The sequence below is a fragment of the Gordionus sp. m RMFG-2023 genome, chromosome 3, assembly GCF_954871325.1.
Source record: "Gordionus sp. m RMFG-2023 chromosome 3, tfGorSpeb1-WG-v2, whole genome shotgun sequence".
NCBI lineage: Eukaryota > Metazoa > Nematomorpha > Gordioida > Chordodea > Parachordodidae > Gordionus > Gordionus sp. m RMFG-2023.
The window spans coordinates 29,611,441-29,627,565 of NC_088777.1; the positions used below are offsets into that span (position 1 = coordinate 29,611,441).

General features: G+C 27.4%; 1 protein-coding gene across 1 annotated transcript in view; it reads left to right on the forward strand.

Moving 5' to 3' along the window:
* The first annotated feature begins 7,014 nt into the window (after positions 1 to 7,014).
* Positions 7,015 to 16,125, forward strand: part of LOC135926867 (lachesin-like) — a 36,690-nt gene continuing 27,579 nt past the window's right edge. Inside the window, exons 1-2 of the mRNA XM_065462800.1 lie at positions 7,015 to 7,048; positions 12,763 to 12,923. Coding sequence (XP_065318872.1) covers positions 7,015 to 7,048; positions 12,763 to 12,923 — 195 coding nt within the window. The remainder of the gene's footprint in view (positions 7,049 to 12,762; positions 12,924 to 16,125) is intronic.

Here is a 16,125-nt window from a genome sequence, read left to right on the forward strand (position 1 = left end):
CTTTTATAATATTTTCCCATCCTAATAAGCCTTAAAATATTTTCCCATGAACACCTCACAGTTGGAAAAATTGCTTAAAGGAACTAAGAGGATTAATTTTACTTTTTTAAATAATTTTAAACCCTTGACTTGAAGGGAATTTGAATTTAAAAAACATATTTCAGATTTAGTTTTATTAGTAAGACCTATTTTTAGAGAATTCAACTTTACATAATCTATCACTGCTAAAATATTTTTAGATTGCCTTCAGATGGTGCCATCATAGACAATATATTTATGTCTAAGCTAAAAAGAGTTTTTAGAGAATAATTAGGATATGATTGTTCAATAAATTTTGCCTACACCGGAAATTTGTAAAAAATGTTTAAAATTACTTAACTGGAAGTTAAAAATATTTTTAAAATCCAGCTTACCAATTACGGTGTATAGAGGATCTTCGATATATATTACCCAGAGAGTGGGCTGCTATTTCGCATCCCTCTTTAGTACCAAAGTCTAGTTAATATGTTTGGAACCTTTTTAGAGCATCAAGTTTGATGCGTTCAATAATTAACTTAGCTAATAGTCTTTAAATAATTACCCTTTTGAAATCGGTCGAACCCCACAATTAGACCCAGATAGTACAATTAATCTCACACCGGAGAAGTTGATAAATAGCTAGATAAATCTTTTTAATATCTCTAAATATTTTAATGAATTTACAAATGTATGAATAGTATTTCTGTGGTTAATTATAATTTAAGAGAGTCGAAAACCTTCAATTCCCTCTGCTGAGTTTTATTATAGACATGATTTTAATCTTGCCCCATGTTTATAAAAACGAAAAGCTTGGGTTTTGGCTATATTTCTATGACAAACATTACAAATGCTTGACATACCCATTATATATGTATAATTAAATTTTTATTTTGTGATGTTTTATGAAGTTTATTATTAAATGTTATTTAAATCATCCGCGAAAATAAGTGTGTATGAATCAATAATGTATTGCTAAATTTCCAAAAATGTTATTTGAAAATATGTAATTTTAAAAAAAAAGTTTGTTGTTGAAATTGTGATTTCTTGTGTATAAAAGAAGATGATTTTATATCAAGATTCATGAATATTGGGGGGATTTAAATGGTTTAGGATTTAAAATAAAAATTTATTAAAATATATTCTAATAATATTAATAAAATAGATAAATTAACTTAAAACTTTATATATGCATATTCATCATTATTTTCTCAATTGAGATGAAGGAATCTGGGTGGTAAGATTCTTTGACAATAATATATATAAGGTTCTTTGGACATTAATTGGTAACACATTTGTTAGGAATATTTGAGGATGTTATAGATATAAATTTGGAATATTTTGGGTGTAATTGTATTTTTGTATAATGAGTGTTAAAGTAAAATAATTTATGTTTCTATGGATAATAACTAATTTTTAATACAACATATTGCAATAGCCTAATATTAAAGGTAGTGGTTGGTTTTTTTACTAATAAATTTTGATTTATTGTTAGCCTTCCTAAATCATTAATTATTTTTGTTTTGTAAGAATACATTTTATAAGATGGATTATTGACTAATAGGATATTAGTGTTTTTTAGAGGAACCAGTAAGTTATGGTAAGGAAGAGGATTTTATCATGGTTCAATAATAAGTAATGATCATTGAAGCTAAGGCTTTTCTAACCTTATATTTTTTTAATCACATTAAAATTTCAGACGAACACAAAAATAAATTATTAGGATTTTTTGATAATATAACTAAATCAAAATTAATTTGGCAGATATATACTTCACCTAAAAATATTAAGCTACTAAATGATCCGGATATAAATATATAGGAAGAATTTTAATTAATAACGTCTTTAAATAATTGAGGTCTACATAGTTCCATTTGTGCTATGAAGGGTTAAGTATGATTTTGATTGTTTTCATACCACAATTTATAATTTATATTGTTTCTTTTCACTCTAATGTTTTTATCATGGACAATTATATTTACCTTTTTATATATAATTTTTTATTTTTTACGTTTTCCTCTAACCTATATTTAGATTTTTTGTATTGTTTCTTCCAAACCCCATATTGATTCATGAACCCATTACTATAAATCGATTGAATACTTGTTGCCTTAAAAATAATTATATCCTCTAATTTGGCCCATTTCTACTTCCAACAAAATACGGGATATACTATGTATTTATAAAGTTCTCCTATTTGATGTTGATAAATTTACTTTTCTATGATAATGAATCATAAATTTACCTTTATTTTGATGAGAGTTGAATCAGAAATTATTTTATTATAATATATTAATGAAATATATATTTAGTATACCTTCACAAATATTTGTACATATTTGTAAATTTAAATTCACTAATTTTAAGTTATTGATTTCATTTCATAATATTTAAAAAAAAAATTATCTTTACATGCACTAAAAATAGTTTTGAGTTTCGACTACATTTTTATACATGTGTAATTCATAATCTAAAAAATTTGATCTTGCTAAGTGAAGGTTTTGTAGGGTAAAAATAAATGAAAAATAAATTGCATGCAAGCTCTCACTTAGAGTTTAAATTGTTTTAGATTATAATTTAATTTACAAATACAAATGTATAAAAATGTAGTACACAAGATTTTTATGTTGAATGTAAAGACAATTTTTTGACATATTATGAAATCGATAATTTAAAATTAGTATATTAAAAAAAATAAATGATTCTCGCATTTATACATTATGCACAATTTCGATTTCAATTTCAATAATAAATTAATTTTTTTTATAAATAAAGTTTACCTTCATATTAAAGATTCTACTAAATAAATATTTTATTAATTTATTTATTTAATATACACAGTGCCCCAATTAAACACTGATACCCTCTTTATTTCGGCAATTGTTAATTCTAAAGTTGATTCAATAAAGCTAATTTGATAGAAGGCTAATTATCAATGTGTTCTGCAAATCTATCAAATTCTATCAATAGGGTCCAAAGTTATGCACATTCAAAGTCGGACAAACAATTCTTAAACTCAATATGAAAAGATAAAAAAACTATTTTTTGCAACCTGCACACCTTATTTACTAAAATATATGGTGTAATACTAAGTCATTTTTATGCAAGGGGTAATAAAACATAATGGTCTTCAGTAAAGATGTCTAGAGTTTAATAAAAATTTTAAAACAAGAGAATATCAATACTACCCCAAAAGGTTTTTGAAGGAATATTTCCTAACACAAACTGATTTATCGCATCTTTGGATCGATTGATTGCAAAAATAGAAATGGATTAACAGGAAAACGGAAGGGTGGTGGTAGACCACACACAGCATTTACTATGGAAAATGTTGATTCTATTGGAAGACTCGTATTTACCGACCTGGAACCTACAGAACAATTCGTCAAGTTATTCCGAGAAACTTTTTATTTCGCCAACTTCAGTGGATTCAATATTTCATAAAGAGCTTCAGCTAAAATGTTTAAAAAAGAAACAAGTTCAGAACCTAACGAATGCAAATAAAATTTCTTGTCTGGTTAATACCAGACAACTTCTTCAAAGATACCCTCAGAGATTAATTCAATTCATGTGGTTCAAGGATGAAAAGCTGTTTACAGTAATTTCACCGATAAATCTGCAAAATGATAGGTTGTTATTAGCGGTTCTAGGGAAAAAACAAATTGGAGTCATGTGACGTTTTACTCAGTGAGCACTTATTGCCAGCGATTAAAGAATTGTCGAGCACTGAATTTTTCATATTCCAGAAGGACACTGCTCCAGCTCACCGAACCAGAGAAACTCTGGATTTTCTTTTTAGAGAAATTCCAGATTTTCCACTCTTTGCCCAACAGCCCTGATCTTAATCCGGTCGACTACAAGATATGAAGCGCCCTACAAGAAAGCTTTTGTCAAATCCGCATACGCATAATGTTAGCCTTCTCAAAAAGTGACTTGTGGAGGAATGAAATTGTTTTGATCAATAAGTTGATGATCGTGCAATCAAGATCGCCTTAAGGCATATATTCGCTCTAATCGTGGGCATATTGAATATCAACTTTGAAGAATATTTGACTCAAATTAATTTTAAATGTTGATAAGTTTTTGTCGAATCATAAAATTTAATAAAAAAAATAAAAAATAAAAAATAAATTTTTGTAAGTTGGAAATTTCTAATTTTGTTGTTCAACTTTGAATATGCATAATTTTAGACCCTGACAATAGAATTTGATGAGATATTTGCAGAAGACATTGATAATGTGTTTCTAAAATAGAAGCACATATATCATTAATATATGTTACTAAAATAATGCAAGATTTCTGAATCAACACTTTTCAAAATATATGTAAAAGTGTGATTCATAAAGAGTAAATTTTTCATCAAATAAAGGAGAAGTTTCTGATTTATTCGTCATCTTTGTCGGGCTATCTTCTAGTAATTTTAATTATAATTGCAAAGGAAAGCAAAATTTATTAAAATAAAAATATGCACCCGGTCTGCTTAAATTTTAAAAATTGAGTGGACCAGGACTAAAAATAATTATTAGGCCAAAAAAATTATACGAATTAATTAGTTAAAAAAACTATATAATTTAGTGTTTAATATTTATTTACAGTTCTAATTTCTAATTTTCTTTTGTAATTTTGAAAATACAACCAAAATTATTTAAAATAACAAAATCTTGAAAATTCTGAGCCCTTCAAATGATCAAAAATAAAAAATATCAGGCCGGAAAAAAATTATAAATTTTTGATCCGGGCCTGGCTTGAAATTAAAAATAAAATTTAATCCAGGTCCGTGAAGTTAGCCCCGCAATTTCTAATTTTGATGATTTATCTTTTGAAGAAACCTGCAAACGGGCCACAAACCTAATTTGCCATAAAATAAAATAAAATATATTTAAAAATTGTGTATTATAGAACAATCCTCAATATTTAAAAATATAATCCATTTTGTAAGGGATAAATTTATTTTAGTTAAGTAACATTTTATCTCTCTTTTTTCTGTCCCAAATTCAGGCAATTACGTATGTTTCCAGGGATAGAACGCAAAATGACTGATACTTGAGGAGCAGGAAATAAGAAAATTTCCAACGACCAGTCGAATTGATAGTTTGGTGATTCAAACTAACTCCTTTTATGACAAATGGGGAAATAAGATAATTTGAAAATTTAATGTATATATAAGTTTCATATTCATTGAAAAACAATCCGTAAAATGCCGAATAGGTATAATTTAATTTTTTTTAACCAAGGCCAGAGAAAAATTTTTTTAAAAAAACGGGCTGGGCTGAAAGTATAAAGCACGGCCTGGCAGAAATTTTTTTAAAAAAAACAGGTGACTGAAATTGTTTTTTCAAATCTGGGTCAGGCCGTGCTAATGATACCTCAGCAGGCCTCTGATTTGGATGTATTTGTATAGTTTTTGTACCATCACGGTTTTTAAAATATTCAAAAAAGTATATGGGCCGATAGAGAATAATTTGTTATCGTGTTCTAGATATTGACCGTTAAATTTGGTGCTAAATAAATCTCTAAAAAAGATTTATTTAAAAAATTTTTAACAGCAAGCGATAGAGAATCTTTTGTTCTTCCTAATGATGCTGTAAAATAATTTTTATCTTCATTAGTTTTTCCTAAAATCAAACTTTGATTTTATAATATAGAATAAAGTTACCCTTTTTAAATTTTTAAAGGGGGATCGATTTGTATTACACATTTGTACCGTTTTAAACTCAATTAATTTGCATTATTACCATTTTCTAAATATTGACATAAAATTTGATACCAAAAATAAAAAATATTTAAAAAAGTTTTTTTTTTAAATTTTTTAAGAGAGAGAACCTTTTCTCCTTCCTAATGATGCTGAAGAGTACTTTTATCTTTATTAGTTTTTCCCAAAATTAAACTTTAATTTTAATATATAGCTTGAAGTTAACCCCTAACTTTTGCAATTTTTTACATTTTTAAAATATTATAGAATTATACTCGATTATTACCGTTTTCCAGAAATGACCGTTAAAATTATGGCGCTCAAAATATAAAATCTCTAATAGGTTTTTTTTGATAACAATTAATAGAAAACCCTTTTTCTTTCCAAATAATGTTTTAAAATGATTTTTATTTTGTAAAATGAAACGGTATGAATAGGTAAAAATTGGGTACATCTGAGACCATTGAAAATCCAAAATTGTCGGACTAACTTCACGCTATATTTTAAAATTAAAGTATGATTGTAGAAAAATCTAATGGAGATAAAAATGATTTTACAACATTGTTAGGAATGAGAAAAAGTTCTCTATCGTTTGCTATAAAATTTTTTATTTAATTTTAATGATTTTATATTTGTGGCATTAATATATTTGTGGCATTAATATTTTATTAAACAAATGAGTACAAATAAGATTCCGTTTTTATAAATTTAAAAAATATTAAAATTACAAAAATGTGGGGTAATATAATATAACGTGAAATTGGTCTTGCAATTTTGGATTTATAATGGGTTATCTGTTAGAAGGAATTGTACCCGATCTGTACCGTTTTCAGTTCAACTTGTACCATTACCATTTTCCCGATATCGGCCATCTAAATTATGACGCCAAAATAAAAAAATCAAAAGGTTTTAAAGAAAAAAGTCATATTAAAACACCATCAGAAAGAAGAAATGGTTATATTTTTAGCGCCATAAACGGTCAATATCTGAAAAACCGTAATAGTAAAGTATAATTGTATGAAATATTATGTTTATTTTACACTTACAAGAATCTTTCAAATATTGTAACAATAGACAAAGGATAAAAACTTAATAATTTATTATAAAATAAAATAAATAATATAAAAAATAAAAATCAATTTTATATTTCTGTATATATATATGTGTATAATATACCTTATTTTTTAAAACAATTTAATTTTTTTAAAATACTTAATTTATGTCAAACAAAATTTTTTCAATAAATTACTAAGCTATCTTCAACGACTTTCTTTGTCATGAAAATTTTTCGCAATTTATGTTATTTGATGACTTTTGTTCACTTAATTCATCATTTAACAAGTAATATTTTTTTAAAATAAATCAGATAATATTTATATTTACTATTTCTATTTTTGAAAATATATTGCTGGCCGGGCTGTATAATAAAATTTTTCTATGAGCCTGGGAAACTTATACAAAATTATTTTATTGGTTGGGCAAAATTTGCGGGTTGGGCTGAGATTCCTTTTTATAAATTTTCACGGTGGATCGTACTTGCGGGTCTCTAAATCTAATACATATTTTCATTTTTATACTCTGCTCTAAAAAATAAGATTTTTTTGGAAAGTAAATTTAATAAAATTGACAGATTTTTTAGGTAAACTGATTGATAAAACTGACAGGGATCCGAACCATAACAATTTTGGCTCTTTGGGACCTAATAAGAAAATATGTTTTTTTAAATTAAATATAACAATATATATTTTTGTCATTTTATCCATATTGCAATCTAATTGCTATTTTTCAACATCTCTCTTTTTCTTATATGTAGTTTTTACAGATCATAATTGAGCCCCATCAAATGAAAAAGTCCGCCTTTGTAGATATAGGTTTATATATTTATTTAACAAAGTAAATTATAAATGATATCTTTAAATTAGGGATGTGTGAAGTGTGTATATGTTTTATTAATAATTTAATTAATAACATAAAATTTATATCAGTTAAAGATCTGGAAAGTTGGTCCAAAAACCCGGAGAAAGAAAGAAAGAAGCGGGCAGGAAAAATTATCCAAATTTTTTTTAATAAACCTGGACGGGGAATTCATATATAAAAAATTCTGGCATGGCCGGCAATTTATACAAAAATTAAACAGGGCCTCGCAAATCTCTGATTTTTAGTAAAGTTTTCATAGGCCAGCCCACCATTAAAATTAATCTATTTTTTTAAATTTAAAATTAATATTTTGGTTAACACTAATTGAAAATTAATAACAATATGCATATTTCTTTGTATTTTCAGAGCTGTCTTCTTTAAATAATATAGTAAATTCACAAAATATTAAACAATTTATTTATCATAGGATCCAATGCAACTACTATTGTTAAAAGGCACTATTTGAGCCTATTTTTAAATACGGCCAACTCAAATATTTTAGCCAGAAAAATATTGGCTAAGCCTTATTTCTCTCATAGATGTCCAAACATTTGTGCCAATTTTGAGGAAAATCTTCAGGCTTTTGTAATATTTTTCTAGACAAAATATTAAGGTAGTCATTTTTATAAATAAGCTTAAATCGAGCAGTTTAGCAAACCTACACAATACAGAAAATACAATTGATTTATAAAACGGTTGTTGTATAAAAAAAAAGATAGCCATAGAGGAGAGATATAATAGCCTTAAATGACATTGGGAAATAATTAGATATAGATTTTAAAAATGAGATAGAGGAAAATTCGTATAAAAATTTTAATAGGCCTGGACGGACTTTTAATTTTTTAACGAGTCAGGACTAATTTTTTGTAAAATTTTAGAGGGGTATTACAATTTAAAAAATATTATAACAGGCCGAGAAATAACGGACCGTGCCGGGCAACTTGTATAAAAATTCTAAATGAGCTGGGCCGTCTTTGCAAATCTGTAAATGCAACAAATTATCTATTGTATTTTATTAGTTTATAGCCTGTAAACCCCTTGAACCAATGAAGCAGAAACCTTGAAAGATACCCCTTGGGTTATTGAAACAGAAACCTCTCCCTCTGGCTACCTCTTGAGCTAATAGAACAGAAACTTCCCTGGAAGATAACCCTTGAGTCAATAAAACAGAAATCCCTCTGAAAGCCTCTCCTTGAGTCAATGGAGCAGACCCCCCCCCCCCCCTCCCCCCACTGGAAGAACATTACGGAGCCAAAGATGATGCAAAAATTTTCTGGTAGCTACTCATTGAATCTCAATGAAACCGGCAAATACTCCTTCCCTCATTATTTCTTAATAATCTCAATTAGATTACATATGAAAATCTTTATATTTCATAAAAATAAAAACACAACAACACGGCTTAATTGATTGTATTTCTTTATTTCACAAATAATATTTAGAAAAGGTATTGTAGGATGAAAAAAGAGGAAAGAGTTGTTAAAAAATGGAGTAGAAGAATTGAAGAAAAATAACAAAAATTTATCAATTATTTTTAAAAAGACTAACGAATTATCAAAAATGAGAAGAAAAATAAATTGAGAAAAGTTATAGTAAGAAAAATAAAAATTTTTAATTTTTTAAAAAAATAACGATTTTCTATTTTTGATTGACACTTTTCCTTTTTTGATCGAACTTTTTCCTAAACCTTTGGGACTTTTCTTTCTTTGATTGAAACTTTTCCTTTTTTTGAATGGGAAACCCTGTATGTGTTTACATTTTGCTAGTGCCGAAAGAAACATTTTTTAGTTAAAGCTTATTAAAAATTATTTGTGATCTATAATAACTCCAGATAGATTAAATAATCTAAAATTCTACCACATTGAAAAAGTCATTGTTAAAAATTTTGTGAGTTTGCAAGAATATCATAAAAAGCTATTTTAAATATTTTCAACAAATATGATTTATTTATTAAATTACTTAATTTGTTTATTGAAAATATTTTTTAACCCGGCTTATTTTAAAAAAGATATTTTATGAAATAATAAGACAAATAAATATATACAGATTTTTTTATATTGATAAACTCATTTTAACATTTTATAATATCAAATATTAATTTTAGAATAAGTTGAATGGCCGCCATAAATTTTAATCTAATTATTGACTACTACTATGTATAATGAATGATAAATCCACATTTTCATTTAGTATAAACAATATATACAGTAATAGATCAAAAATGTGTATACAAATAATATTAGCGGGAATTATATAATATTTTTTTATAAAATAGATTTAATATAAAATTAACTGCCCGAACTAAAAGTTTATATGAAGTCTCCATTCCTTATTAAAGGATTTAAATTCAAATTAATGTTTATCACATTAAAGAAACCTACATAGCATAAACATAACAATGATTTATTTCTATTATTTTCAAATTTTATCACACGATTATAATAATAATCTTTTTGATTATTGTTAAAATAAGATGACATTATCAAAAATTGACAAAAGACAAATCGATTAGGATATGTTAAATATTCTTCAAAAAAATTGTAAAAATGTACTGTTATATATAAAAATTATGATATAATATGGTCTATGATTATATTCTATTGTGCATTTAGACTCCTTTATTAACCATCTTAAATTATACAAATCCATCTAAATATCTAAAAATTCCTTAGAGAGATTCATATCATATTATATCTTTTCGAAATAATATTTTCTGATTTTTTTATTGATTTAAATAGACTATATCAAATGTATCAAAAATAAACATACTTGTGATTTATAAAATAGAAGTATGTATAAGTTGTCAATAACATTTATGTAATATATATTTATGTTTCCATTTCATAGTATGAAACTACTATGAGACTTTCCCATCAATTTTACACATTTTTTTGAAAATATATTTTTTATTTATTGATTTTTATACATAAAATCGTATGTACTATATGTTTCAATTGTTGTTTCGAAAAATCTTTACAATTAAAATTTTGAGTGGATTAAGGAAAGGTGATAAGTCTCATTACTCCATATTAGCATATTAGATTAGTATAAAAAATTAATTGAAATAGTTAATGGATATGCTTATAAGTTTTTCCAATCAGGCAAATGATAATTGAATTCATTTATTTTATTTTATTTATCATATAATATAGTTTTATATTCAGCAGTGATGTAAGTGCAGGGAAAGTGAGGGCAAAAGCGGAATTGACCCAAATCTCTACTCCTCCATATGAGAAAATACAAATTTTTTATTTTGAAATTTGCTTTATTGTAATTGATAAACATTTTAATGCTTATTCTTATGGGGTTAAAAAATAATGTTAAATTGCAAACTATAAAACGAAATTAATTTTGTGAGCCGAGTTTATACCAAAACAACCTACAAAATTAATTTCATAAAAAGAATCACCAAAAAACAAAAATAAAAATCTATGGAATAATTTAGATGGGTCGATTTTTAAAAACGGCCCAATAAAGATTTTAGTCAATATACTATTATATAAGCCTATAAATTTTGCTCATAGATGGCAGAAAGGTTTGGATCTTTATTTGTCAAATCACGAGTTTACATAATATTATTTTTGTTAGAATCTTAATCGGGGCGTTTCTAAAAATCTACCCAAATCCGTTTAACTACACTACACTTATATAAAAAAATGTTAAAAAACTTAGCAAAAATCAATGTTTCAAATCAGGCATTCGCTCACATTATAGAATGACTCAATTTTCTAAAAACATTTTTAAACAGAAATTATCTCTAACTCATTATCTCATTGTCCGTAAGTAATTAGGGGCTTTTTGGGTATGATGAAAATTTGGTTGATGCGTCACGGCACTGCGACTATTTTTACTGAAAATTGCGGAAATGAAAAGGAGTGAATTACATTTCTAGATGAGATAATTATTCGGGTTATAATTTTAAAAGGGATAATTACGTGATTGTCAGAATCTAGAAGTCTTTGTCTATTAGGCGTTAAGTCTGGTTCTTGTGTTAAATAGAAATCAAAATTTAAATTTATAAAGTTGGAATATTCATAATTTCAATATCATTGAGATCCTATAACTTTAATGGTAAGATCTGGTCAATGGGAGTCTTCATTAGAGTAAAGTACCTTTACAGTAGGTAATGCTATAGCCATTAAAACTAGCATGGGGGTAGTTGTCCATAAAAATTCAATTATGTTTATGTGTGTTGTTTTAGTCACAAAGGTTTTAGAGATTGTCACAGCGAAGCATATAAAAAGTACTATAATAGTTACACCCACAATAAATCTTATTGCGAAATGGTGTAAAATAATTAAGTGTTCTGAGGAGGAGGAGAAGAGTATATCTTATAAGAATAAAGCACGTCAGGGGTTCATTTTTAACTATAAATTAGTTAAAAGTTGTTAAAAAGAGATTGAGGATATTTCATTAAAAGTATGTGTAGAAGGGGGAAATCCTATAGAGTATTCTAGACGAGTAGAATAAGCTGAAGTGATAGATACCTTTCGATCAGAAGATAAAGTATCCCATAAAATCCATATAAATATAATTAGAGCTATAGTTGATATGATTGAGCCTAATGATGAAATTTCTATTTCAGAATGTAAATCTATCGGGGTAATCTTATGTATCGGCAAGGCATACCGGCAAATCCTAAGAAGTGATTGGTAAAAAAGGCTAACCCCTATAAATGTTAAGAAAAATTGGGGGAGACTAATTTTTATAGGGGTTGAGACCCCGAAGACTAGCGGTATATCCTGTAAAGATAGAAAAGACTGTTTATATAGAAATAACGTAGTGGAAATGAGCTACTACATAATGAATATCACGAAGGGTAATATCTAGTGATGAGGAGCTTAAAACGAATCCTGTTAAAACCCCTATTTAAAATAAATCTTTTAATTTTACCCTCCCATATCTCTCTAATCTTTTAATTCTACCAGTTACCCCACTACTCTTTACCATCTCAAGGGGCTTAACTAAACAACTTTGATGGGGGGGGGGGCTACTCAATATTTAGTTTATAAAGATAAGGAAAGGTAAAGTTAAAGGAAGATAAGAAAGAGAAATGAAAGAAATATAGTCTCAAAGTGTTATTTTTATATACCTCAACATTTAAATTGTAATAATATTACGTATTTGTTAATAAAAAGTATACTCCTTAAACAGTTACAATAACTATAACAAACCGATATTTTACGTTGAAAAAATTGGAAATGTAACTGTCATCGCAGGCAACACGGCTAAACTTCATTGCGCAATCAAACTAGTTAAAAAACAAACTCTTCACAAGTATCTGTTCGACCAAATTAGGGTATGTATATTTTGAAAATTATAATGTTTCCTTACATGATATTAAGCTCGAATTATGCCACGTTCAGGTTTTTACCGTCTGCTCATGTCTGCCCATACTATAATAAGATGCGGGCGGTCTCTTTACAAATTGGGTGCTGGGATGAAAATATTTTATGGGCGGGCTGATTAGCTTAAAATTTTACAGATAGATTATTAATAAGATAAGTTAAAAAAATAATATCAAAATATAATAATCAAAATAAATAAAGAACTAATCAATTAAATTATTTTTAAAGGGGTCCGCCAAAATTATAAACCAATATGCGAACAAACTTTTAAAATACCTAAACTTACTCGTTATTGTGAGTTATTTGAATTCATTTTAAAGTAAATAGGTGTTCAAAAATTTAGTTAATAATTATTTCAAATTAAAACGATGAACATTTTCATGAAATCAAATCAAATCCTATGCTGTGTTGTAAGCAAATTATATCTGTTAGAAGATTAAGCATTAATGGCATTAGATGACTAAAATAACAAGTTTAATAATATTATTTTATTTTTATTAGATATTTTATTCGTCATTATTTAGACATATGAAGTTAAATCAATTATAGGGTATTGGGATTAATAATAAATCATTTGAGACAAAAACTTGATAATTTATGTAAATTTAACTCTAGGTACAGCTATAATATATTTGGAAAATTTTGAAATAATGAGGCTACTGTCATATCTTCAAACTAAAAACAAGAATCGATTGACCCAACATCTGCATTTTTTGGCTTTGGGGGGGGGGGGGGGGTGGATTTGTCACCCTGCCCCCCCCTCGCTGCGTACGCCAATGAATGAATATGATTTTAGATGTGCATTTTTTAAAAATATAATATATGATTATCGTATATATTTCTTTATGTAAATCGTTTGAACTTATTTTCAAAAATAAAAATCATGTAAATCGAAAAAGCCATTTAAGGGAACCCGGTCGAAGACCGGCCAAAATTGGGCAGAAGGCCCGCAAAATAGGGGTATGGGGGCGAAGCCCCCATATTAATGGGGTCGCTATAAAAAAATGCCCACGAGGCCGTAGCGTCACCAGTCAGCGCCTGGCTTTTGGTTATTATGAGCATCCCTCTTTAAAGATCTAATTCAGGAAAAGCATCCAATCGTAAAATATTTAAAATTTTCTATGAAGCAAAAATTATATGGTAGGGCGAAATACCGAGGCATTACCATAATTAAGAGAAACTTTCTTACCCTGAAAATCTTTATAATCAGTTATATATAGTTCGTGATTGAGCTAAATAAATTGAGTGAAAAATAGGCTGGTTCAGGTGATGACAGACCACCATAAAATCGAGTGGACATTTTGCCCACAAGGTGCAAGAAAATGTTGACTTCTGAGGCCCAGACACACTAATCTTCAATAATCTATTTCATGGAGATTTTCAATATCAACATTACATTTTTAATTACCCACGAGTTTTATTATTACTTCTATTATATGTCTTACAATATTTTGAGGTAAAAGATCAAGAAGACATCTGATTTTCAATTTTGCACTTTCTGAAAATCTTATATCGACTGATATGAACATAATCATGAAAGAATTTAATAATTTTATTCACTAAATTTTCTTTCTGTTCTTAAAAAATATGATTTTTTTTTAATGTTTATTTATGATGCATTATCGGGATAAAATGTAAGATATTTAAAAAATATATAAAATTCCACGAGCTTAAGTAGGGATTGATAGGTAAAGGTGATAGGCAATAGATTTTATTTTAATAAGATTAATTTTAAAAATAAGTTATTAAGTGAATATTTTATCGCCAATGTCTTCTTTCCATCAATGTGTTATATTTTTAACTATAAATTATTTTTTGAGCGTATTTTAACACTGCAATTATCAAGCTTGATTTTACAAATACCTTAAATAGCACATCTCGCAAACATTTCTTAAATATTATTTATCACAAATTCCCAGGTTAATCAAAATTACCTCAAACATGTTATGGCATTAAAATTCCTCTTCTATGTGATCGGGGTTTTCTAAAATATTTTCAAAATTGGACAAGTGGCGGACAGGTCAGAAACAATTTAAGTATTGAGCGGGTGTGGGCGAGTGAATTTTAATATTTTTTTGGCGAAATTAGCAGATCAGAATTCAATTTATTAAATGATATTTTTCTTTCATAATAATTTATAAATGGAAACAACAAGTGGGCGTACTTTTTGGCTATAAACCGCCTATTGCAGATCTCTAATTCACACATGACGAAGTTATCTAGTAGAGGGGCCCACTCCTACTCTGCCCATTCTGTCTTGGAATACACGACCTTATCCATGACCTTAAATCCAAATTTACTTAAACATATGGCATCTTTGTGAGAGAACCATCTGTGAATCCCTTCCAAAAATTAGACGTTTTAAATTTCCCCTAACAAATTCCAATAGGACTCACTCTAAGTCAATGACAGAAATCTGTTTCCTTGATAACAATTACACATAGTTACCGGGCTATAAAATCGTAGACCGTATAAACCTTAGGATCAGCCCTATCAAACATCCTCCCATCTTAGGCATCATTATCCAAAATTTTTAACAATATCCTTAATAAGGAAAAAAATTTTAAGTATACTCCCAGTTTGCCAGAGTCGTTATATTATTTCCAAATAATTCCAAAAAATTCTAATTTATTCCCATCCTCTTCGTTTTTCTATCTGAAAAATCTTATAGAGATTTTGAAAACACTTTTTAAATCTTTCCTGAAATTTTTTTTAATCTAAATCTAACTATGTTCAACTGGAAATTAGCCCAATTACCTGAAAAAGTGGGGTAAACATAATATCCCTCCATATCCTGTCTCTTTCCTTTTTCCTATATTTAAATTTAACAAATACACTAGTATCAAGTTTCATATTTCCTAACGATAACTTTCTAAATCAAGATCTCACAATGTGGCAAAACAGTGTCTCTCCCCTGATGCACTTTTTCCAAAATAGGGACCCAAAAAAATATTTTTTCACCCCTAATATCAAAAACTTTTACAAATATATCTTCCTATTCATCTCTTGAGGACATTAAACTATTTCAAAAAGAATATAAAATCGGAAGCCACAATTGGCTGGAAGAAGCCTTGCCGAAAAAAAACCAGAGGAATCTCTTAACCAATGAATAACCTAGAGTAACTTTAGGATATAGACTCAGAGCCATCTAAT